Genomic DNA, 24,983 nt, shown 5'->3' with positions numbered 1-24,983 from the left:
GTTAGCTATGGGTTGCTTAGAGCTGGCGCTGTGATTTTGTGTGCGGCTGGGCGTACTCTTACAACTTTTCCTGGCATGGAGCTCACACTCCCACGGCAGCAGCAGCTAAGATCCATGCGGTCTGTGGGGTGTTAAAGTCGAGCGCAGTTTGTTTGACAGAGTTTGCATGTCCATGTGCTGAGATGCCACCAAAACCTTTGCCACTTTAATCACACTTTGGGTATCAAATGAAGTACTATTATGGAAGTACTATATTAGAAGTACTATATTGGTTGCTGTGCTTACAAAAGAAAGCACAGCATAAAAAAGTTAAACCTGGCTCCACATTCACAGTAACATACTAACGTGACTGTCAGCAGTGGATCGACTGATTCTTACCCTCATGATTTTCAGAGTTGTAAAATGCTGCTGCATTATATTTGAAATCATTGTGTAGTATTATAGCTTCAAACTATTTATCTTCATCTACTACTCAAACTGGACTTCCTGGATCATATTTCATCTTCTTACTGTGCCTCTAGCAACACACTAACAGAGGCCATTGCTTTTAAGTGCTGTTTTTGGTCTGAATGCCTCGTTAGGCATCTCTGCACAACCCTAACACTAAATTCTGTCATTTCCCCATCTGTCTCTGTCAAACCAGTCCTGTTCTGTTTTCACTCTTTCCTTATCTCTCTCAGCCTATCTTGGTTTTTCCTCCTTTTTCATCTTTTGTCTGGCTCAAGGCTTTTACTCCATCCTCCTCCTCCCATCCCTCTCAGCCTCTACATCTCTGCTGCTCTCCACCTCTGAGCAGAGTCTTTGTGGCTCCACCCCTCTGCCTCTCTCCCTGTGCTGGTTAATGTCAAAGGGAGATGCTCCCACTGGTTAACCTTTACAGACAAAAGATAAACACCACTTTATATATCTTTCTATCTCTCGCTCGCTCAGCCTTTTATTATCTTTCTCATGTCTGCTCTCACATGGTCTCTGTCTTTATCTCGCTGTTTCAGTACAATTTTAATTTAAAACAGTACTTTGTTACCTTTTCTCTAAATTTGTATTTCGCTTAAGCCTTACCACGCCTCCCTTCTTCAAGGTCTCTCTTTCTCTCTTTAACTGTCTCTTTATCTTTCACACAACCCTCCCCCTTCCTTCTCTCCCCACAGTCCTGATATTGATCAAGGTCAAATGATTATGTCAAAGCTTGTGACATTTATTCAATGTGTCACGAAAGAATATATTCTACCCTTGCAACAATTCAGCCTCCAACACATACACTTGCACGCTCTGGCATGCTGTCTTTTAGGGTGGCCCTGTTCACACACATTCTCCTTCACCCACCTACGTACACATGCAGCCAGTCCACCTTTACAGTGTGGCCAGCTGTGGCCCTTTAGGGGATGTGACATTTGACCTTGAGTTCAAAGGTTTGGGGCCTTAACCACCAGGCTGCAAGATCAGAGAGGGCTGAGCCAGCTATATCTGCCTTGTATTGACACAACTGTCACACACACACTCAAATACACATGCACCCAAGCTGCCTTAGGCTATGTATAATGCGTTGGTTCTGTGTGCACAAGCTCAATAGAGAAACATATGGAAGCCGCCGTGTGTGGGTGTGTTTTATGTTGCAGCCCTGTAGGTAGAATATCAGAGTGAAAGAAAGACAGACAGGAGAGGAAGAAAATAGAAGAATGAGAAAGGAAAAATGAGAGGCATGAAAGAGAGAGGTTTCAGTTTGGACAGATTGGTGTGCGGAAACAGACACCAAATTCATCCACACAGATCATTGCCTTTGCTGTTAACACTTTAGCATGCACATTGACTAAAAGTACAGTCACCAAAAAAGTTAGTAAATTTCTAATAATGCAAAATGGATGCAGTGTCTTTGTGTCTGTATGTCAAAGGTCACAGATGTTACAGAAGGAGAGAGGAGGAAACAGAGCAGGTTACATGTGAAGTGTGAGGAGGAGAAGGTCAAGAGAGGTGGTGACATTTAGGTAGTGACAAGTTTCAGCCACAAGCATTTGTCAAAAGGGCAAATTCTTAGTTTATAAGAGAGATAGAAAGTGTGTGTGTCAAGTTGCTCCTCTCTTTCTCTATGTCTGCGGTGTATGTGGTGCATTTGCATGTAACCATGTCCGCTTTAGTGTTTGAGCACCATCACAGGTGCCGTGTGTTCTCAGGGTGCAAGTGGAGGTGTGTGTGTTTTTATGTGTGTATGTGTTGGGGGTGGGGAGGTACACCAGAGTGCCACCTGTTCTCAGTCATGTGGCCCAGCACTGACACTGTGAATCACTGAACAGGCGGCACATGAGGAACACACACACAGATGGCCACAGCGCTGGTCCAGGCCCTGCTGTGCATTTTGGCTGACACACACACACACACACACACCCATTGTGGTTTCATAAGCCACATTGAATTACATATCGACAACATCATGACCACGGAACAGTCAGCAAACATCACACATCATGATGAAACAGACGAATGGAATAAAAAATGAGCGCTGGTTGTCCTGTGTAGGCAGAACAAGGTGTTGACCTTTTAACCCTCAACTGAAGTGCTGATGAATAGCTGACCACTGCTTCAACTCACACTGGAATGTCATGGACGTGTTTGACCTAGTTTTGACTAAAAGTGAAAATAGAAACACTCCATCATCCCCATCACACATCACTGTAGACCAATTTTAAACCACAGATTTGCAGAAAAACTCAGTGAGCAAAAATTGCTGAATATGTTTACCAAACCAAAGCGTACACTTTCTATTGACTTCAGTTCATAGAGACTGATTTTACATGTGTGTATGAATGTTGATCAAGAAATCATTTTCAATTAAGTGTCCAGTGTGTCCAGCTCCTCCCTGCTGCTGTGGTTAACACTGTTTGACCTCTATCCTGACCTTTGTTCCTCCATGTTGTTGTTTCAGGAGGTTGGAGGTGTCATGGTGGCCTGCTGAAAGAGACAGACTACATTACCCATGATCAGGTAAGGATCTTACAGTTTACACACTGAACTCTACTCTGGTTTAAGTCTAACTGTCATTTCTTTCATCTGCAAACACACAGCACTGCCCACACACACACACGCATGGACGCTACAGTGTTAATTTTATGATTTTATAATAATCAATTCACTACTTCAAAGTTTTTTTCATGTGGTTTTTCAATCTTTTTATCAACCATCTGGATTTAGCTATCAATATTTGATAACAGGTAATAGCTAAGTAGGTATACACCCTCACACACAGAGGCTCCATTGTATAGTTTGTAGGTTACAGTTAGTGCAACAAGGTGATGTGTCAGAAGAGAGTGAGTAAGACAGAGTAGGAGTAAAACACAGAGAGTGCATTACACACACACACACACACACACACACACACACACACATACATTCATTAGTAAAGAAGGTAGTGGGTTGTGAAATCAAGGGTGTGCTCTTTTTACAACCTCTCACACACACAAAATCAACTATTCCCTTGAATAAGCGCACGTGTGTGTGTGTGTGTGTGTGTGTGTGTGTGTGTGTGTGTGTGTGTGTGTTGTTTTGTAAGTCCTCAGAGAGTTGTGTACTTAAAGACCTCTGAGTCAGATATCAAATGTTTAACTCTTTGCTCTTCAAAGCCACATTAGAGTGAGAAAGGTCAATAACTTGCACGCTCTGTGTGGTGCTTTGAATGCCAGAATGATCACATAGGTCACAGATAGGCCACATTACTGCAGACTACCTTGTTAGGAATACATAACTTCAGTATAATTAGAGCTGAAATGATTAATAAGTTAATTCTTGAAGATATTTTTAAGCAAAAAGACCAGAATGTTCTGGTTCAAGTCACCCAAATGTGAATGATTTCTATTTTTCTTAGTCTTTTATGGTAGTAAATGATTTTCCTTTTGGTTTTGAACTGTTGGTTAGACAAAACAAGCAGTTTGAATAAGTCAGCTTAGGCTTCATGAAACTACGGTTATAGTTCACTTTATTCTGAAAGCTTATTTCGATATGTTTGGCATAGTGCCGTCCTGGGACAAATGACTCTGCAGTAGTCATGGGCATGTATTGACTCAAGCTCTAATCGGTTTTGATCATCAGAAATGGAAATTCAACACACTGCTAATTTTAGCCCTTTTGGTAGCACGATGCAATATTGGGCCACCACAAAATACCACCCATCTCCACCCAAACACAGCTTGAACATTGATCCAGATTTAGTTAGCACCGACTTTGAAAGAGATACTGACTAAGTACAAGATTTCAAAAAGAGGTAACCACCATCACATTTTCTCTGGCCTCCATGCTGTAGCACTGTTTACTAACCTGTTTTCTGGCGTGTCCTTGATGTCGAACGTGACACACCAGTATAAGAATATAAAGGCATGCTTGTCCACTGCAAAGCGGTATACAAGGGTCTAGTCACCTGGCAATGGGAAAGGAGTCTATCACCCATGTTCCCATGTTAAAAAACCTGAATACACACACTAATTTTGGTGGATCGGGGGAATAAAGTTATTTGACACTATATTTGTACCAGTCCTTCACACATAACATCCAGACTTAGTCCACATCACAGTCAACATTTAGCTTCAGAGCTGCTCTGAGCTCATTTTCACGCTACTGAATGTTTGCCGCTTGCTTAAACTCAACATAGTGTATGTTCAAGTATTAGCATGTAGCATGAACACCAGTTATCTACCAACCAGGGACATATGGATGATTTTGGTGCCCATCTTTTTACCTTTTAAGAGGAAAATCAACCAATTAGACATCTGAGCTTTTTAAGCTCCTCTAAGTGGAGTTTACTTTTCACTGTGTATAACTTTAGGATAGTGAGTATATTAAGCAGGACTGGAGTACTTAGCTTATCACAGAGCTACAGTCGGGATTAGCCAGTTGTTTGAGGAACTAGAGGGAAAGCCGGGCTCCCTGTCGGCCCCTCTCCCCTTGAATAAGGGTTCTAATTATCAGTGCTGTAGCGCTCCATTCAGCCGGCTACATGGCTGCTATATGTGGGTGTGCTAAGCCCGTCTGTCTGTCTGACTGCCTGTGTGGTTCTCTGTCTCCTCATGGAGTGTCTCTGTGAGTATGTGCGTGGAGGTGATTATTATCGCGTCTGACGGTCTTTCAGTGTACCCAAAAGGCTGACTCACGGTATGCCACATGTACACACACACACACACACACACACACACACACACACACAGTCCCACACACAGTCCTACATATCAGAGGCTGAGAAGTACCATCTGTACCAGGGACACAGTCTCCTACGACTGCAGAGTACAAACACTCATGCATACTTTCTTTCTTTGACTGATGCTGTGTCTGGACCTCATCAGTATTACACGCTGTTTATTTTTTTAATGTGTGTGTGTGTGTGTGTGTGTGTGGCTGGTATGACAGGAATTTTGGGGCTTGTACCCATGGGAGAGTTGCTAAATATATATAAATAAATTTGGAGTGTGAGAACTGAGCTGTCCTTGTCCCCAATCTCTTTAATTACACACACAAAGTCCCCACCACACACACACACACACACACACACACACACACGTCTGCCTCCCTTACACACATGAATACAGAATTGCTAGCCATGCAAAGAGCTGTAAGAACTTAAACACACAGTGCTTCACAAACCTTTTTTCTCCTTTATTGTCCCTTCCTGCCACACACACACACACACACATTCGGGACCCCCGGGACAGACTGTAATGCCTTGGCTTCTCTTGTTGTGGGAGAGGAAGGATGGGAATTGAGCTCAGACATACATTTAGTATTCTCAGACTCTTATTATATACAGTATAGTGCATCTATGAGAGAAACAGCTGGTGGAAGCTATGTGTGTGTGTCTGTGGGGGGGAGGGGGGGGGGGGGGGTGTTCACTAGAGTCCCACCCATGCCCACATCAATCAGCAATCCTCTTCCTGTTCACTTTTGAGGGCTAATGGTCTCCCACCACACTCTTTACAGTGCAATCACACACACACACATACATTGATACACAGAAAGCCAAGCAGAGTCACACACTTGAGACAATCCACGCGCATAATGGAAGATATAGTGTAATAATTTTACGCACTGGGAGCCATATGAGAAGACAAAAGAACCTCAGATGAAAAAATAAATAAATAGAAAACATAACTCCAAAAAACAAGCAGCATGAGCAGCATGTCAGAGTATTTTTGTGCAGGAGAGACCAGTGCAGGAATAGAGAGGACAACTTACCCAACAGTGAGAAGCAGATAATATACAGCCTCCATACAGAATGCACTAGTTTACAACTCTATGAAGGGTAATTAAGGACTGCAGCAATTCAGGGTGTAATAGCTTCCAGATGATGTTATAAAAAGCCTTTCCAGCTGACTTGATGTATTATAATATACATACTGGTTAGAGCATTAAGGGTGCAGGTTTTCTGAGGATATAATTACATCATCTGGAATTTAATTACCATAATGTTTTTTATTTCACAACGTCCATCCATTTGTAGAGAAATTTCCTATGTGTAGACATGTTAGGACTTTTCTAGCTGCCACAAGCTTTTGTTCCACAGTCTCTTAGAATGATAATGGCCTCTCGGTTTTTGCACTAGACTCCTACTTTTACTCACTTCTGCAGGCATACTAGCAGCTGCTAATGCTTCCATTTTGGCCGACACACTATAAAAAAATAAAAGTAAAGCTGACTGCACAGTACTGCGTAAGCTGTATCTGTCCCATGAGAGAGAGCTGATTTCTCCACACTGCCTTTAACAAACAAAAACAAAACATCCACAAGCTCACTGCCTCCCAGTGTCATAAAGACCCCCACTGTGTTGCGTCCCTCCTCTTTCTCAACACAAAACACATTACTGAACATTCATTATCCCTTGACAATAGACTCCAGATCAACCCTGGTGGTACATACCACACATGCCATGCACTTACTTCATCAGGGGTCTGAATCTAGCACACACACACACACACACACACACACACACACACACACACACACACACACACACACACACATCACTTGTCATTCTTCACTGCATGCTAATAGAAGTAGAAATGGCTTCAGTTATCTTAAAATAGCCTGTGAGTAACCTGTTGTGATATGAGAGAGAGGAACAGACAGTGAGAGACTGCATCACAGATTTGTACCGAGGGAGGAGAGAGGGTTCATTATGTTCTGATATTATTGTTTATGTTGTTTTTATTAGACTTGGTAGAAGTATAAATAAACTGCATGTGTGTGTATCCTTATGTCATCATCTCAGCATCATCCATGACACATTCCCATCCACCCTGTGGCGGCTAATTTTGCCTCCTGTTGTCCTGCTGAGGTAGTGCTTTCTAAATATAACCTCTACACGTGTGTGTGTGTGTGTGTGTGTGTGTGTGTGTGTGTGTTAGAGTGTATGACACATACTGTTGGTTGTGCCAGTGTGGCTCTTTGGCGTTATTACAGAGTACAGGATGGTTACTTTGGCGAGGAAAAGCTGGAACGAATGTTTCCGGCCTTAGAGAGAGCCATTTGTGTTTTTCAAAGCCTTGTTTACCTCATACAGGATCTTAGCTGGTTGCCTCTGAGCACACAGCATATAATTCATGTTCTTCTGTGTGCACAGTCATGAGATGTAAAATGTTAATGTCACCCACTAGACAGGAACAAAAAATATATTAGCCTCATAACTCAGACTTTATAGTCCTAGCCATGTGCACTGTATTGTCACTGTATTGCCATGAAAATACATTAGTTAGATATTGTTCAGCCTTCTCTCTCTACACTGTCTAATACAGTCTGTGCACTGCATAAATACTATGTACATCCTACAGCTCTTATAGCATATAAAGATATTATGCATAGCCCATAGACAAACCTTACAGTGGGTTTGTGTTTTTCTCAACAATTTTACTTAACAGTGCAAAACAGGGGAAGTAATTGAGCATCGGGATGAGACTCCATACAGAATATGTGAGCAAATTTTGGGTGGCTAGGCAGGTTGTGAAGAATTCCCCTGTCTGATTGTTCAGCATGACTAGCCACTGGAAAAAGTATACTATACTCTTTGTGTCCATGGTGGCAGAAGTACAGACTGTAGTTCGAGCAACAGCCAATGAGCCAGCGAAAATTTCACCTGAGAGATGAGCAAGGACATCTGGGTGTTAGTAAAACCATATTTCACATGGGTGCAGATCTGATGACAAGTTTGGGGGGGACACAATCAGTTGTGATTTTTTTTTTTAATTGCACGCGTGCAAATCATGCCCACAGAGCGCTTGAGATTGCCAGCATATTTCACAATTTCATAGAGGCTCATCACCATCACCAAGTCATTCAAAAAGCACTACAAAGAGAATCATATGCTTTCCTTTACTGTTTATTTCTCTTAAACAGTCAGTAGTACATGGAACCAGCCATCACCCTCCTTTTCACTGCTTTGCTGTTAGTTAATGCTACTTCTAGTTTCAGGGTCTCAGACATGTTATGTCCACTCACGTTCTCATCTCTCGCCTCTCACGGATTCCCATTTCTCCTCATCATCTTCCCTTTCTCCCAGTATATAGGACTACTGTATACATTTGTTCAATTTCAATCATTTAAGCTATTTAGAACTGGGGGGGACAATTTGTGTTTTTCAGAATTTGGGGGGGACGTGTCCCCCCCATCCCCCCAGGATCTGCACCCATGATATTTCATTTACACATAATACCCTCATTGTTACAGTACAAAGCTGGTTGAAAATTGACAGTGTCCCTTCAACAAATAGTGAGTGATAAACACAAGCAAGAGGGATTTTTCACAATCTAGCAACCCAGATTTTCTTAAAATTACTCAACAGATCCTTAAAAACATTAATAAATTGGTCTGCAAACCACAGATATATTGAATTTTTACATTATTATATAGGGGATACTTTAGACTTAAAGTTTTAACAGTGCTTCGATTAACATGTGGTTATGTTTGGGCACAAAAAACACTTGATTATGGTTAGGGAAAGATCATGTTTGAATTTAAAATACCTGCTACTGATGGCACAGTCACCGCCGGGAACAGCATTGTCTCGCTAAAAACAACTGGTGATGTTGTTTGTTGGTCTTGAACAGCTGTCTTGTCCAGGTATCACAACATTCAGCGCAGGTATACAATAAGGCACAATGTATAATAAAACAATGCATCAGCTGCTTCACATATTTTCCAGTAATGCTTAGGTAAGGACAGGCTTACATAACAGGCTATAAATAATTTATTTTACAGTGTGTATGCTTTATTAACCAGTAGCCTTTAAGGATACAATCTGCAGTTCCAACCCTTACATAAGTGTATTTCAGAACATTGAGCCTGTGTGGCTGATACCTGGCCCTATTTATAGTCCACTAAATCTAATCATAACACTGTGATACTGTATCTGGCTTCCTGTGGTAATTTGGCGTCAGGGGGTAATACTCTTCCTCATCCAAAAATAGACGGTCACGGAAATATGCCGTGGCGCTGTTCACCGGCTCCAGCAGTCAGTCACGAGCCTGCCTTAAAAAACTGTGGAGTGAAATAAAAATGAAAAGGTACAAATGAATGTACCTCAGCTCCCCCTCCCTCAGGAGGAGGGAGGGGGAGCAGCTCCGGTACCGGGACGGGAGTCGGACTCGGTGCCAGTTTGCGCTGTCAGGGAATTCCGGGGCCGTGGGGTGACGTCACGTTTGTGTATGTGCGCCTCTGCCTCGGTGTGCGTGTCTCTGAGTGTGCGTGCTCTGTCCCTTTAAAACAGAGCTCAGCGCAATACGATCCCTGCCTGGCTGCTGCTGTGTGTGAAGCACAGGGAAAAAGGAGCTCGACGCGGAGAGACACAGAGACCCGAGGCGAGCGGGGCTGTCGCTGCACGGCTGAAGCAGCCATCAAACGGAATAAGAAGCGCAATATAGAGAAGGAGAGCCTATCACGGACATCAGAGAGGCTCTCCGGCCGTCAGCAGGCTCGGGTTTCATGGTTGTTTCGAGAGGAAGCGACACAGACTAACGGGGATTACGGGGCTGGAGCTGCTCTCGGCTCAGCCGGCTCGTCGGGAATTTCTCTGCAGGCTCGGAGCTCCAAAGTTGCGGATACACAGACTATACAGACTGCCTTGGACCTCAAGGAACTGGATACATATGACAGATTTGGGAATTATTTTATGTCTGGAGCGTCCGTTTGTAATACTTCAATGAACGGTGAGTGCTGAAGTGGGAGCATTTAAAGTCCAGTCGACTTTGTTTTGGTTGTAAGCAGGCGAGCTAGTGATCATGAACACCAAGTTTTACCATGATACACCTCGATGTATCGACTTATTCCGACATCAGGCACAGACATGTTGTTTCATTGTTTTCACTGATTAAAAATAGGCTCTGTCCTTATTCAGGACAGCGCTGAGTGAATTATTGTAATTGATTAAAGCGGAACCCTTGATCGTCTCTGATCGATTAGGTGGGGGAATTTTGCTGTGTTTTTCTCAACCACAGAGACTCTTGAATCCCACGCGCGTTTCAGTTCGGAGAATTGTGTTCCTCATATTCACGATTGATCATCTTTACCGGACATGTTTAATCATTCAGCGCACGTGGATCGCTGTAATTTCTGTAAATTGGCTTTGATGTGGATTTGGGGGACCGTGGGCTGTTCGTGTGTCAAATGCCCCCAAATAACCCCCATTTAAAAGGTTTTGTCCCAGGGTGAGGTGTCTTAAGAGTATTTGTGTGTTTGTGTGTGTGTGTGTGTGTGTGTGTGTGTGTGTGTGTGTGTGTGTGTGTGTGTTCAGTGTAGAATAATGACACTGGCTTGAGTACAAAGTAGTCGTTCTGATCTGTTCATGAAATGTGATAATGACCTAATGTTCGTATCACTGTGGGACACCCCGCGTCCTAGTTTGGTCATTGTTGTCCTGAAAACTTTCTGATCATCTCATGGCTAGAAAAGGGAAGGAGAGCTAGAGGACAGGGAGAGAAAATTGCCTGTGTAAGGAGATCTCACGCCATTGTGTGTGTGTGTGTGTGTGTGTGTGTGTGTGTGTGTGTGTGTGTGTGTAGGAGTGGGTGGCTCTGCTGGAGTCTGAGTGGGGGGTGGGCAGGATCACTGAGGTCGGCAGCCGTATATAGTGAATGGATAGCTGCCACCCCCCATCACCTCCAGTCAATCCTTACGCACACAAAGAGCCGGATTGAAAGGAAGTGATTTGCATCACCTCTCGTTTTGGGGGGAGGGGCGGTGTTTTGGGCTGTCCTTTAGGTCTGGGTTTCAGGGGCAGTCAAAGCATTAAAATCTGACCATAGAGCATTGTTTGGCCAACGCGATCTGTTATCTAATTACCACCTCTTAGAGGGAACACTAGTCCAAACTGGAGTGACTTTTTGACTTTCAAACACTTTTTTGGCGCTCTTATCTCTACTCATGCCCTCTATGACGACAGTAAAGCCCACAGGAGTCATTTGGGTTTACTTATGTTAAGTCTCCACTCTCCACACCCTAACACACCCAGCTGTTGCGCTTGTCCTTGTTTTTGAGAGTTTGCGCCGAAATTACGCAGCGCGATGCGTAAAAATATCAAAACATGGGAGGTTAAGTGAGGATAAAGTGGAGTAGTTTAGGGGCGTGGTGATGTATTTTTGGAGTAGAGTCCATGGTTGTTGATATTGGTTGTTATTTGCTACACGCCCACAGACGTTAAACGCGATCCACCCCTTTTCACTGGTCGTCGGACAAGCAGTTGATGAGGATTTGTGGCTGGCTGTGGGGGCTTATTTGTCACTTTATTGCCTACAATAAAGGAGGAGATCAGGAAGAGCGGAGTGTGCTGGCATGGGGTCGCGAAGAAAACAAAAAAAGAAAGCCTTTGAAGGCTCACTTCCTATCAATCGGATCGATCAGCATGGAAACCAGCGGTGCGTTTTGTCTCTGCGTTTGATGTCAGAGGTTGTAAAAAGTTAAAGCTCCCAATCGCTCCCTACACACACACACACTCTCTTGGCCGGCTGTGTGCTGCCTCAGCTCTCCCCCGCCTCCGTTTGTCCCGTGATCTCAATAGGAGTGTGTGTGTGTGTGAGTGAATGAACAATCGCCGCCCATTTTACTATGAGTGATGACGAACATGGGGGAATATTAAAGTGATACACACGCGCCAGGAGGAGGAGAGAAAGAGATGACGGTGGAAAAGAAGCTGCAAACTAACAATAGTGAGTGAGTCACATAACTTGAGTAAGCAGAAGAGGTGTGTGTGTGTGCGTGTGTGTCAGTCTGTGTCAGGACAGTTTCCCACCCCAACCCCTCTCCACATGTAGCTTTGGTGTGGGTGTTATAGGCTGTCCTAAGCAAATTAAGGATTACTTTGATCTAATTAAGAGTTTTCCTTCGTGTGTGTCTGGCATGGGAAATGGGTCAGTAGGCTGGCTTGAAGTGCTTACTTGTCTAACACTCCTTCCGACAGTTAACAGCGATAAAACGAGCCGTGTGTGTGCGTGTGTGTCTTGGCTGTGTGACAGTCCGTCAAATTTTGGGGGGCTCTCCTGCCTCTCAACTGCCTTTGTTGCCTGTTAGAGAAAACAAATACGACCAAGTGTGTGTGTCAGAGGGAGGCGGGTGGGGGAAGTGTTTCGATGTCATGATGAAACGTCTGTTTGTGTGACACCATGCTGTCGCAGCCTTTCCAGTAAAGGGTGTCGTTTCTCCTTCAGAGAGCAACTCAAAACGAGAGAGAGGGAATAAGGGAGGTGCAGGACAACATCTGCCCTGCTGACGATTTCTCAAACACTCCCCAAACACCCCCCAACAGGTCAGGTGTTAAAACACACAAGTTTTTCTACATAATAGCTGGCACTGTGGCTGGAAACCAGTATAGGAATTTCCCGCACCTCTGTGTCAGCAAAAACATTGAACTTTAAAAGGGGCACTATCCAGATTACCCTCCATTTACATGATGGACAGTATTATTTATAGTTCAGTATCAATGGAATATATTGCATAACAGCTAGGCATAGCTCTTGTTTGCTGCCCTCAGTGCTGCAGTAAAATACCTGTCAGTTTATTTAGTCTCCTGCAGTGCATTCAAACACTTAAGCATACCAAGCTTGTCCAGACAGCCGGATGAAGGTTTCAGAGTTCAGCTGGGGCTGAGGGGGGCAAAAACTCAGTCAGCCAAGTGAGGAATTCCACCATGCAGCGTTAGGCTGCCTGCTGTGGATCCTGCACTCTCAACGTGTGGACCAGACCCCCCAAAAAACAGGAAGCTGACAATGTCTGTCGCGTAAGCTATATGTAAAGGGTTATTTTGGGGCATTGTAGCTGTATTAAGTGTGAGACAAAGGTGAAAGACAAACAAGATGTAAAATATAACACTAACACTTAATGATTGTGCACTGAGTGAAAAGGTTTAAATGTGGTAAACAAATGAAGGGTTCTCTGTGTGTTTGCACATCATTAGGCTTTTTGGGTTTGAAATATGGAAAAGCAGTTTGGATTACATTAATCACTAACATGTATGGGTGAAGTCATGGTCCTTGTTACAAATTTCTCATTAGTTTCTGTGGATCAGCAGGACCCTGCTATACTGCCAGCCAACCACGAGGCTTAGACATCCATAACTATAAATATTGGTCATACATGCAGCTGTGGTCTTGCTGTGTTCTGGACCTGAGAACAGTCAGGAAAAACAGATTGGTATAATTCAGTCCAGAAGCTGAGGAGTGAATTCACTGAGAGCTTTTACAGCAACGGGCAGCGATTCAAAATCAGCCACAAGCCAAGCAAACAGTCTAATGTAAAACATGGCAGCATTTTGAACAGAGAATCAGCGATATTATTAGTGAAAAGAAGACTATTGTTTGGAGATTGAGTCCACTCTGAGTGAATAGAGCTGTGTTCGAGAGTAACAGGGTGTTTACGTCCTGTTTGCCTGCTCAGCCGAGTGGGAGAATAAGAGAAAGTTTTCCCTCTGAGTTCAGTTCCTCTCTGTTATCTCTGGCTCTTTGCCACTGATGATGATGCCACAGTGGAAGGGGGTGTGCAACCTACACACTGTATTAGTGTGACTCATACACAAAGTTACACACAGTCACACACCTTGGAAAGAATTTTCTTCCTTCCTTTTTTACCACCCCTCACCTCCTGTGACTACTTTCACCCATCTCGACCACGTCGGCAAAATAAATGATAACTCAGCCAACAAGTAGGCCCTGCGTGCATCATGGGAGATAAAAAAAAAAAAAGAGAAAGATCTACAGCATTGCTATCTAAGGAATCTGTAAACAGGCAGGCCTTGGATTCTCTGGTCTAAATGAACAAACGGAGGCGTCATAACAAAAGTGGTCAGCCTGCGTCACAGTTGTTCTGATAAAGTCAAAACGGTCAGTGCGTAATTACACCCACTGTAAGAACAACACTGCATCGACCATCTGTACACATGCTGTCATTAACTCTGATGCATATAGGACACACACACACACTTGTCCATGTTTTTTTTGCCATTCACACACACACACACACACACACAGACTGCTGATGAGACATAATGTTGAGAGTCCAGGGAGGAAGAGGATGGTGCATGAGGTCAGCCTGCCCTGTGTCTCTGTAAACATGTTGTTCTGTAAAGACCTCTTATAAACCCTGTTATGAATTTCTCTCTGAGTCCATTGCTGCCTCTCCAGCTTAGTTTAATAACTGTTAGTGAAGACGCGACTGGTTCCCTTGGCAACTGTTACCAAGGGAGCAGAGTCTCAAGTCTCGTTGAGTGCATTTCTAAGCTAGACGGAGTGCATGTGTGTTGGTCCTGGATGTGGAATAGAAGCCCTTGGAGACTGAGCAGTGTGAGGGAGGGGGGTTTTTGCAGTTCTGATTTTGAGGCAGCTTTTCCTATGAAAAGAGGCAGCGAGACGTTCTGTTCTGTCCTGAGCTTTTCTTAGATTTGTTATTGAAAATAAGCAGAGAGAAAGTTTGGGGGCTTTTGAGGTTGCTCAAGCGTGGAAATCGAGAGTGACGATGATCAAGTCATTATCAGTTGCTAGTTGTCACCCACGTCCTCTTCGATTTCCAGTTTGTCGGGATTTACACACCGTTTTCCTTTCTTCAGAGTCACAAGCCAGGTGTTGAGTCATTCTTTTTTCTCTCACGCACACACTTCAGTTCAGACAGCGACACAAAAATGTTAAGTCTGTCAAGAAATCCAGACTCATGTTTCCTCTGTAACACAGAGTTTCTGTGAAAATGAAGTGGAGAGTACAAGTAACTGGGAGGAGTTATTCAGCACGCGCACACACACACACACACATACACACACACATACACACATACACACATACACACACACACACACACACACACACACTCATTCTGCCATCATATGTTTGTCATTCATTTTTACCAGAAGCTAAAAAGAGGGCAGACAAGGCTTTTCACTTAACACCCAGAGTCAGAAGCAAGTAAATGACTTTTTAAGTCAGTTGACTGTCTCGATTTTGTCGGCGAGGCTTGTGTTAGTCATGAGTTGGACACACGTGCCGTCCACACAAGATGACTGTGTGTCTGAGGTATATTTTAGGACTGAAACCGACCAGGTTTTTGTATTGACTCTCCTTGTTTCACATCAACAGAGACTCATATTTACATATGATCACTTTCATCTATTTTATTACTGGGATAAAAAGCTTTTTCACACACACTTAAAAAAAAGGCAGACAGTTCATTTCTTTACAACAGGAAGCCTCAGCCTTCTAACCCTTCCCCAATGCCTTACATACACACACACACACACACCCCTCAGGGAGGCCTACTTCCTGTGGTTGTGACGACAGCTTCCTCTCCCCTCTGAGCTCTGTTCCTCTTCTCTTTAACGTCACACACACACGTGCATCAGATCTGTGAAAGTGTATGTGAGAGATAAAAAGAGAGGCACCACACTAACCCAGTTGTGTTGTCAGTCACATGCCCAGATGTCAGGGCGCTGAGTGCAGGAGACAAAAGAGGCCTCATGTTCTCATGTTTTTCTACCCCCCCCCCCCCCCCTTCCTCCTCCTGCTTGTTCTGTCTCTTTTTCCACAAACAGATAAAAATGTAGGCCAACTGTTTCTCCACAGTGTATCTTTGAAGGTCCAGAAATCAACTTTTTCATCTCCTTCTTTAGAACAAAAAGTCAATGGAAAAAGAGGTGGTGACAAGCCAAGCAGCACATTGACAGGTGACCACCAACAGCTAAAACGAGACAGCTTTTGGTTGGTGGTGGCTGCTAGCCTCAAGCGTGTTGTTATTTCAAAATCTACTAAATGTTGAAATAAGAAGCATTGTCAACCCCACAGGGTTAAAATTTTTGTTCTTCCTCCCCTTGTGATTTGGCCTGAATGTAGAGCAGATGTGAGGGAGTGCACGCATAAGCCAAAGGAGACACAGTAAGACAAATAAGAGCTTTTATCTGGCCTGTTATGGTGTGCTGGCGTGCTGCTGATGACCGTGGAAGGCCGGGGTGTAATTGGGTGAAGGGTGAGGTCAGAGTTCCGTCCCTGGGATGAAGCTTCATGTTGTCGAGATGGATGCTCACAGGAGATAATCGTTCATCACGGAGGTCAGATGCTTCTGTGTGTGTGTAGGAACAACGTTTGCCTGTCGTGTCCTTGGCTGACCCACACTGCCCTGTGTCTGATTTTCTGTGTGTGTGTGTATACAAGAATGTGGACGTGATGAAGTTAGCCCGCATCACCGTCTTGGAACGGCATTCGCTGACGTTTGTACACGCACAAACAATCACTCACGCGTGTACACACACATACAACAAGCTGGGGGAGGACGGATGTAGAGGCTGGGTGTTCCTCTCTGTGTGTGAGTGTGTATGAGAGAGAGAGGGAAAAATGCATGGTGTTTCCTTCAGTACACGATCTCTATCTAGGGCTGATTATGTAATGGCCAAATGGACTAGAGAGGGTGAGGGAGGACAAAACAAGACAGAGGGAGAGAGAGAAAGGGAGGGAGGGAGACAAGACCATGCATGGCCTTTCCGTCATCCTTGGCCAGGGACTAACTGCTGCCAGAACTTTCCTCCCGCTCTGTTTTCTGTTATCAGCAACTTCTCTAGCCTTATCTGGTCGTCTCCTATCAGACGGACTCTACAGTGACTTTACTAGGACAGTAACACTCTCCAGCTGCCTGCCATCACCCTTCAAGCTTTTAACTGTCAGTGGTCTCATCCTCTGTGGTTCTTCATATTTAATATGGATTAACACCACTGTGCTGCAATTAGTCAAATCTCCAGCTCCACAGATCATTCAGGATTTTGGTTTTTCAAGTGTCACAATGCAGGAAAGTAGATTTTTCTTACTGATGGATATTTTTTGCAGTGTACTGCCTCCCTTGGTCTCTGGTCTATTTTCCTCTCATGGCCTCAGTGTGGTTGTCTGGCTGGGGACCAGAGAAGGCCAGTGGTTGGCAGGGAAGGGCAAGGGCGAATAAAATAAGGTTACTGCACAGAGACAGACATCATCTGAACATCTTAATTTCAACCATTTGCCCCCCCCCCCCCCCCTCCGCCTCATATTAACAAAGCAAGTTTCCCTGACCACAGCCACAAGTGTGTGACTTTGGTTTGTGTGTCATGTGGGATTACGGTGGATTTATTTGCTTTGTTTGTGTGTTTCTTTGTTAGATGCCGCAGCGTATTCAACAGAGCTTCTTTATTTTCTTCTGTAGCTTTCAGGTTGGTGTGTTTGATGACGGTTGGCACAGTTTTGTCTCTTTGCCAAAGCTTCCTGCTTGGCCACACCTCCCAGCTGATAGCTGATGTTGCCAGGACAACAGTTAACTCATGTAACTACAACAACGAGGGTGTTGACAGGAACTGCGCTTTGATGTCTTGAGTCAAGGGGGGGGTTTCACTTGAACATGTTCTGTGGGGGAAATTTTTTATGTAACATTGAATTGCGTCATCTGTTTGATAGAAATTGATAAACATATCAGCTGCACACAGTAGCTAAGGACTTGAAATTACTTCGACTTCACTCACTGTATTCAGCTGTGTGGAGGAACATTACAGCTTGTTGTGGTTAAATTGAGGTAAAAGTGACAGCATAAAGCGATCACACTTCACTGCTTTCAACATAGAGTGTCACTGAAGCTGAATATTTGCTCAGCAGTGAAATTTTTTTGAAATTACTCCGGATTTATACAACCAGATCAACAGATTGATCCACATGTTCGCAGAATTTGCCACATCATTTCTCTTCAACGTGTTTATCAGTTTTGATTCTTCTTTCAGCCGTGAAATCCCCCCTGCAGCTTGTCATCACATCCTGTTTGTCTCTCTAAACACACATACACACACGTACACAACCAACCCATGCGGCACACTGCATAGGAAGCAGAAATGACATCACATAGTCCGAGAAATTCCCACTGTTGTCACATCTGTGGCGGTGCAGAAACACGCCCCCGGTCACCTGACTGTAAGTGGTGTCCCAGGAGGGCGGAGTTTAGGGTCAGCGGTTCGGGGTAAGCCCTATTCCAGGGCGCTGAGTCATCGGGGGTTCCCCGAAAAATGACATGCTGGTGCGCACACACTCTCACTGTTTTTTCCATCCACATAGAGCAGTTAGCAGTAAGTCATAGCTGGTATAACCACTTATCACTTTGGTATCATCTGATAGAACCCGAGCTGGTATGTAATACTGTCTGCTGTCTGTGTACACTATCTGGTTTCTGAGTACTGAGTTTCTCACACTGTGCTGGTAGAGTGGCTGTGAGCAATGTGATAGCCCGGGTAGCAACTGGAATAGACGACTGTTTGGTCACAACAGACATAAACACACACCCTGTATAAAAGTGGTAATTACCACCTCTTTACTGTGTCCCTGTTTGCACTCACTAGTCACAGCTGGGCCTTTTTTACTTATTTTAGACTGACTCTATTCTTTCTCCATTAGGCTGTGTGTTTTATTATTTTACTATGTTTCCCTAGCGCTACTCTTTCACATGTGATAGTTGACTTAGCTGGCCTGGCTCTTCCTGTTAGAGCGAGATCAGCCTTGTTTGTGTGTCTGCTCGCCTGTTAAGCTGCACAGTTAGTCTCACCATTGTGTCTGTGTGAGAAGAGAAAGAGGGAGTGAGCGAACAAGAACCCCTCTCGCTCCAACTGTGTCGGCCTCCCTGCTGATTTACCCCTTCGCCTCTGAGCCACCCTCAAGTTTTCCACACTGCTGTGAAACCAGGCATCACCTCAGACTTCAGGAAACCAGGAGGGTTTGGTGACGATTCTCTGTCGAGAAAGTTAGAAAAGAGAAGTAGCAGGACAAAGAGGTTGTCAGTTCATATTGAAAGCACCCTCAGCCCTGAATCATATCACATGCTTTGAGGCTTCATATATACTCCTTACTCTGAGTTTCGTGTTTAGCCTGGCTTCCTGTTGTTTTTATGACAGCTCGACATGAATGTTTTTGTCTTCTCTGTCTTTCAGGGTTGAGGAGACCCCAGAGAGATGATTGGCAGCCGAAGCTGAGACACAACACAACTGTGAATCAATAACTTGGTGCTACTCTAAAAGGTACGCTCAGCATGAGTGTGTTTGTCTCAAAACGTGTTGTGTGCAGCTTTGACAGTTATTGCCAGCCTGTCTTTACATGGCAGCAGAGCCTGGTGGATGATGATCCCTGTGTGTCAAGAGGGAAGAGATAGAGAGCGTGGTGTGTGTGTGTGTGTGTGTGTGTGTGTGTGTGTGTGTGTGTGTGTGTGTGTGTGTGTGTGTGTGTGTGTGTGTGTGTGTCACTGTATAGCACCACTCCTGACAAGCTAAAAGTGTACAACGATTGAAATATCCCCTTCTGGGCTTTAAATAGAGACAGAGTGATCCAGAGTTGGTGGGAGGAAGAAAGGCATAGAAGAGGAACTGGTGGGAGGAAGGACTGCGTATAACCAGAGCTAATTTAGGAAAACTGGTGGAAGATTGCTGTGCTGAGCAAGAGAAATGAATCATAACCTGTGTGTGCATGTCTCTTACTCTCCAACTAATGCATAATACATGATAGTTCAAAATATTATCATTACATTTTAAGCCATAAGTGACAAGCTATGTGTAATGCATTGGTTGTGAAGTAACAGCCATGTACACACAGGTTATGTTTAAATTTTCTTGCCATTGAACAGCTTGATTGGAATCGAAAATACTTGTCGAATGATCTTGTCACCTTTAAACTGTCCCATCAAGGGTTAAGTAATCCAGACATTTAGGTGGGATAATGCTGTTTCTTGATAATACAATTTAAAGTCAACCACTTATAAGATCAAAAAAGTAGGATTTTAAGTGATTTTATCTGTTACATTTTCAAGTATGTGTCTGTTAACACTAGTTTTTAACAGCAGTGGTGAATGTGTAGGTGCAAATACATCCCTCTCAGGTTTTGTCAGGGATCTCTTTTGTTGTCTTTTTTGAATCGAGATACTTTGAAACACTGACTTCTTTGTATCTTGACACCTTCTGTCTTTTGTAGTGTGTGTGTGTGTGTGTGTGTGTGTGTGTGTGTGTGTGTGTGTGTGTGTGTGAGTGAGTGAGTGAGTGAGTGAGTGAGTGAGTGAGTGAGTGAGTGAGTGAGTGAGAGAGAGAGAGAGAGAGAGAGAGAGAGTGGTGTTTCAGAAAGCAGGGAAGGGAGGGAGTTATCTCTCAGCTTCTTTTATGTCTTTTCCCTTCAACCGCTTTCCTTTGTGTTGTCTCTGTGCGTGTGCGTGTGTGTGTGTGTGTGTGTGTGTGTGTGTGTGTGTGTGTGTGTGTGTGTGTGTGTGTGTGTGTGGGAAGGTGTGTGGGCGTTTTCATGGCACCGTTCCTACTCTCCACTCCACTCCACCTCCCTCCATCCCTTCCCTCCATCTCCATCTTTTCTCCTTAATCTATCCTTCCATCCTGTTCAGACCGTCTGTCGCTGCTGCCCCCCTCTCCCTCTCCATCACGCCTGCCGTAATGAGATTAAACCTTAGTGTATCCACCGGGCATGCACATTCATGCACACTTAATACACACACACACCCTTCAGAGTGCTGCAGCACACACACACAATCATCCACTTAAGAGAGCACACTATTCTGTCTCTCACATGCACTAAATCAGCACAAGCCTGACACGGCCATGCAGCTTGCACACTTGGCATTGCTTCCAACAGCGCACACACTCACACAGACACAATTGGCATGTGACCAAGGCCTCTCACTCTCAGTCTTTCCCTCTGTCTCTTGTTATCAGGAGGCCCATGGTAAGGATTACAGTAACCTCAGGTCTGTCCTCATAGGTGAGCTCCCCACTGAGCCATCTGGGCCTCAATAATAATCCTGCTCTGAACCCACTGGCTTACTGGCGCCTCCTACAGGCTAACTGACTCATAGCAGCCAGCCACAGACAAAGACATCCATCATGATTTAAAACTTCAAACAAATTGAAGTTATTCTGATGCTGCTTGGGGGAAAATCCAGACTAGAACAAAATCAAAGGAACTTTCAGTTGTGAGAATTAGATGTGAATAATGAGTTTAATTCAGGTTGCCTCTGCAGTCACAGTAAGCTCTCGCCTGTCCTATATTCTACTTACACCCTCCCATCTCTGCTGGCAGGCTCTCCAACTCACACACATACACGCACCAACTAGCCTATATAATACAGAGCCCACTGGCATTTATTGACTTTTCAGTGTGTCTCTGTCTCCCTGGTTCTCATAGTGGCTCTCCTGTTCTTCCCCTCTCTCTCTCTCTCTCTCTCTCTCTCTCTGTCTCTGTAGCTAACAGGCTTTTGGGTTCTTGGTGCTAAAGACAGAGGAGTCGCACAGTACAGATATTCTCAGTGTTGGAGTGAGGCCCTCTCTGTGCTGCAGTGGAGGGCTTCACAGACACAGCTAGTCTGGTGAGTAGGAGCTCTCTAATTCCCTTTAATGACAGACATTGTGTTCAAAGTACAGACTGCTGTTATATTACCTTTAAAAGAGTCAGTACCAGCCCTTCATAGAAATGTGTGGCAGTACATATGGAAATATGTTTAAGTGAAAGCATGCAGTTTCAAATAAATGACCTCTTATACTGTTATATATAAATTGCAGGAGAGATAAGAAAATGTTAACGTAATTACATTTCTGAGTCTCAGCTACAGTCTGTTATTTTGATGGGCTAACTAGTGATTGTAGTGCAATAGATTTTTAAAGTAATCTGTTGAACCCTGGTGTTCGTTGCATAATGAGAAGTCTGCTATTTTAACCACAAATCCGGCATGGTTGCCATATTATTTAGAAGATCTCGGCACTGTGTTAACAGTAACACATGGGCCGATTCTATTTTCTGTTTGTTGAGATATTTAATGAGAAGCTTCAAATAAATCAAAAAAACTTAATTATGCTGCGTTAGTCCACATTGGTTTTGTGAGTAAATACATGAGTGTATTGCTAACATCTACAGGCTGGATGCATCACGCAGTAGAGCAGTTTGGCGGGCGTGGCACACGGGATTCCTTCCCTCTGGACGGACTCAACCGGGGACCATGGGCTCCCGTGGGCGGCCGCGCCTGGCAGCCACCTGCCAGGTCTGTGGCCATGACAACACATACACACAAACTTTTAACCTTTTTGTTACCTTAAATCTGTCACTTCAGTAATTTTGAGTGCCATGTTTTTACAGCACAAGTGAAGTAAAAGCTCAAATGTACTTATTGTCGTTGGACTGTACTGTGTCCTGTCAGGTGTTCGCCTGGAATGAACCAACACCAGCTCCTTTCCCATCTACCTCCTGGTCCTATGGGCGGACTGAACCATCCCAGTAAATTCTTTAGTAATGGGTAAGTTATGCACACAATGCACAGTGAAAGAACTACATTTAGAAAGCAGCAGCATTTATAGAAAATGAGATAAGCTTGTGGTATAATTTAGTTGTTTGTTGTTTGTTGTTGTGTTGTAATATTGTTTAACCCTTTTGTGTTTTTTGGCTGTCCAGGCCCATGCGTGGAGGTGAGAAGCTTGAGCTTCCACAGCCAATGTTACCAGGTCTGCAGAGGGAACAGCAGAGACCACCGCCTCCTCCTCATCATCATCTTCACCCTCCACCTCCCCACAGAGCATGGGAGCAACTAGGTCAGCTGTATGAATCCCACCTCCCGCCTCAAGGACATCCTGTTGTGCCACTGCCCAATGAGCACTCACTTCGTCTCCATAATGGAGGCTATGCAGGCAGCGGTGGCCCTCCCCCCAACCCCCATCCCCCCCCCAGCAGGCCAAACCAACTGCTGAAGGTGAGTAACAATGCTACAAGCTATTTCATGGTAGATTTATGTATCAGAGCTTTCATAGATTTAAAAAATGACTCATGGTGCATGATTTTTTGTGTTGTCTTTACTGTCTGCTTTAGTTTGGGGGTCCTCAGGAGCAACATGTTCCCCGGGGTCCACCATTGCTGGGAGATGAGATGTGGGCTCAGATGCACCCGGTAGGAGCTCTCTAATTGGCTATGATCATGTTTCATCATCCATATAGACATAGAACAATCTCTGTTCTGGCTGTCACTTCTGCTGCGACCAGACAGATGAAAGATACACTCCATTCAAAGCCATGTTTTCGAACTGACACTGCAATAGTTGCACTGGCTGTCTTCATCTGCCACAACACTGATCCTTTAATTTTTCTGTTCACAGCAGAGAGGCTACCCAGGGAAGATGTCAGGGGGTCAGCTGAAGAGACCGGGCCCTCCACTGGGAGAGCACTCTGTAATCCAGCACACTCCTCCACCATCCATGCACCTGTCCTCCCGCCCAGCTGCAGAGGACTGTCCCAGTCCCAGCAAGAGGAAAAAGAGTTCAGATCAGGCATGTTTTACCAAAACAGCCACCATGAGTAGCAATTAGTATCCTCAATTCTAGATTTTTTCTACAGACCTTTGAGTAGTAAACAGTGTAATGTCCCACTCCCTGTGCAGGTATCCCATCCTGGGCTGCAGCGTTTTCCTGGCCAGTCTTTATCTCAGCACCAGTCATCAGTACACCACCTCCCTCCAAAAGCTGCCTTCTGGAACCCCCTTCACAAGAACAACAGCACCCCTTGGCAGCCTCAGACTTCTGACCGCAAGAACCTGCCATCACAGGAGTTCCAGCTCAGAACAGTAAGAAAATATCCTACATTAAAGAAATTGTACTTGAAGCCAAGGGTTAATATTTTACTATTGACCGCAATCACCGGGAAAAGCTTTACTGGGTTGAGTGGAGCCATAAAGATGTATTGATTCTATTAGCTGTCTGAACGCAACAGAAAGTATTGTTAGCTGTGCTGTAAATAACACCGTGCCCAAAATTGATTTGCTTTTCTTTTAAGTGCAGCAGTGATCAGGTCCTTTGTTAGTTTAATATTACTCTAATCATCCTCTGTATCATAACAGGAAACCAACAAACAAGGAATGGGTAGCTACACCCAAAAGTCCTCTCCTGCCTCTTCCACCCCTTCAAACCTCTCCCCTCCACCAAACTCCTCTCCGGGAAGCTACAACCAGGGATGTGCTCCTCAGCTCCAGAAAGACGCGTTCCAACCTCAGGCTGTAAACCAGCAGTCGCCTCACTCCTCCTACCCCAGCCCCAGCTCCAAACTGAGGCTAGCTCCACCCTGCCAGGCCGTGGAGCCTCGTGGTCCTCCGAACCAGAGAGGCCCTCTCATTGGGGGCCAAGGTGGCAGCCAAGCTACCTCTAACACGGCATCTACCCCAACCAGGGAAGACAGAGATCAACACCCACGCGCCCAGTCGTCACCAGCAAACCCTCCTGCAACCAGCAACAACAACAGCAGCAGCAGTGTGCCTTACAACCACTTCCAGCCTCATCCAGGGCTGGGGCACCAGGGTCCCCCTCCTCCTCCTCCACCACCTCCTCCTGCCAGCAGCACATCAGTACCTCAGCAACTGCAAAGTGGGCCCCCTGAGGCCTGGAGATACCAGAGCAGGCCTAGCAGTCACTCCCTAGTGAGTATAAGTCATTCATGTAGCAGCTCAGTTGTACCATGTTTAATGAAGTTCTGAGTGCTGTGC

The 24,983-nt window shown here is 44.7% G+C and overlaps 1 protein-coding gene across 4 annotated transcripts in view; it reads left to right on the top strand.

The window, feature by feature from the left end:
• The window catches only part of kdm6ba (lysine (K)-specific demethylase 6B, a), a 122,729-nt gene that overhangs the window by 87,393 nt on the left and 10,353 nt on the right, over positions 1-24,983 (top strand). For 2 of the 4 annotated variants that reach the window (XM_049567512.1, XM_049567514.1), the window contains 10 exons: positions 2,918-2,976; positions 19,415-19,501; positions 21,716-21,837; positions 22,383-22,506; positions 22,663-22,758; positions 22,914-23,208; positions 23,325-23,402; positions 23,608-23,778; positions 23,889-24,071; positions 24,345-24,917. In XM_049567512.1, the coding sequence (XP_049423469.1) occupies positions 22,388-22,506; positions 22,663-22,758; positions 22,914-23,208; positions 23,325-23,402; positions 23,608-23,778; positions 23,889-24,071; positions 24,345-24,917 (1,515 nt within the window). In that variant the 5' untranslated portion in view covers positions 2,918-2,976; positions 19,415-19,501; positions 21,716-21,837; positions 22,383-22,387. Of the gene's footprint in view, positions 1-2,917; positions 2,977-9,721; positions 10,170-19,414; positions 19,502-21,715; positions 21,838-22,382; positions 22,507-22,662; positions 22,759-22,913; positions 23,209-23,324; positions 23,403-23,607; positions 23,779-23,888; positions 24,072-24,344; positions 24,918-24,983 lie in introns of those variants that run through there. The other 2 variants (XM_049567515.1, XM_049567513.1) reach the window with 2 other exon arrangements.

Source organism: Epinephelus fuscoguttatus, linkage group LG23 (genome assembly GCF_011397635.1).
Source record: "Epinephelus fuscoguttatus linkage group LG23, E.fuscoguttatus.final_Chr_v1".
Lineage (NCBI taxonomy): Eukaryota > Metazoa > Chordata > Actinopteri > Perciformes > Serranidae > Epinephelus > Epinephelus fuscoguttatus.
This window is presented reverse-complemented; position numbering and strand designations above follow the sequence as displayed.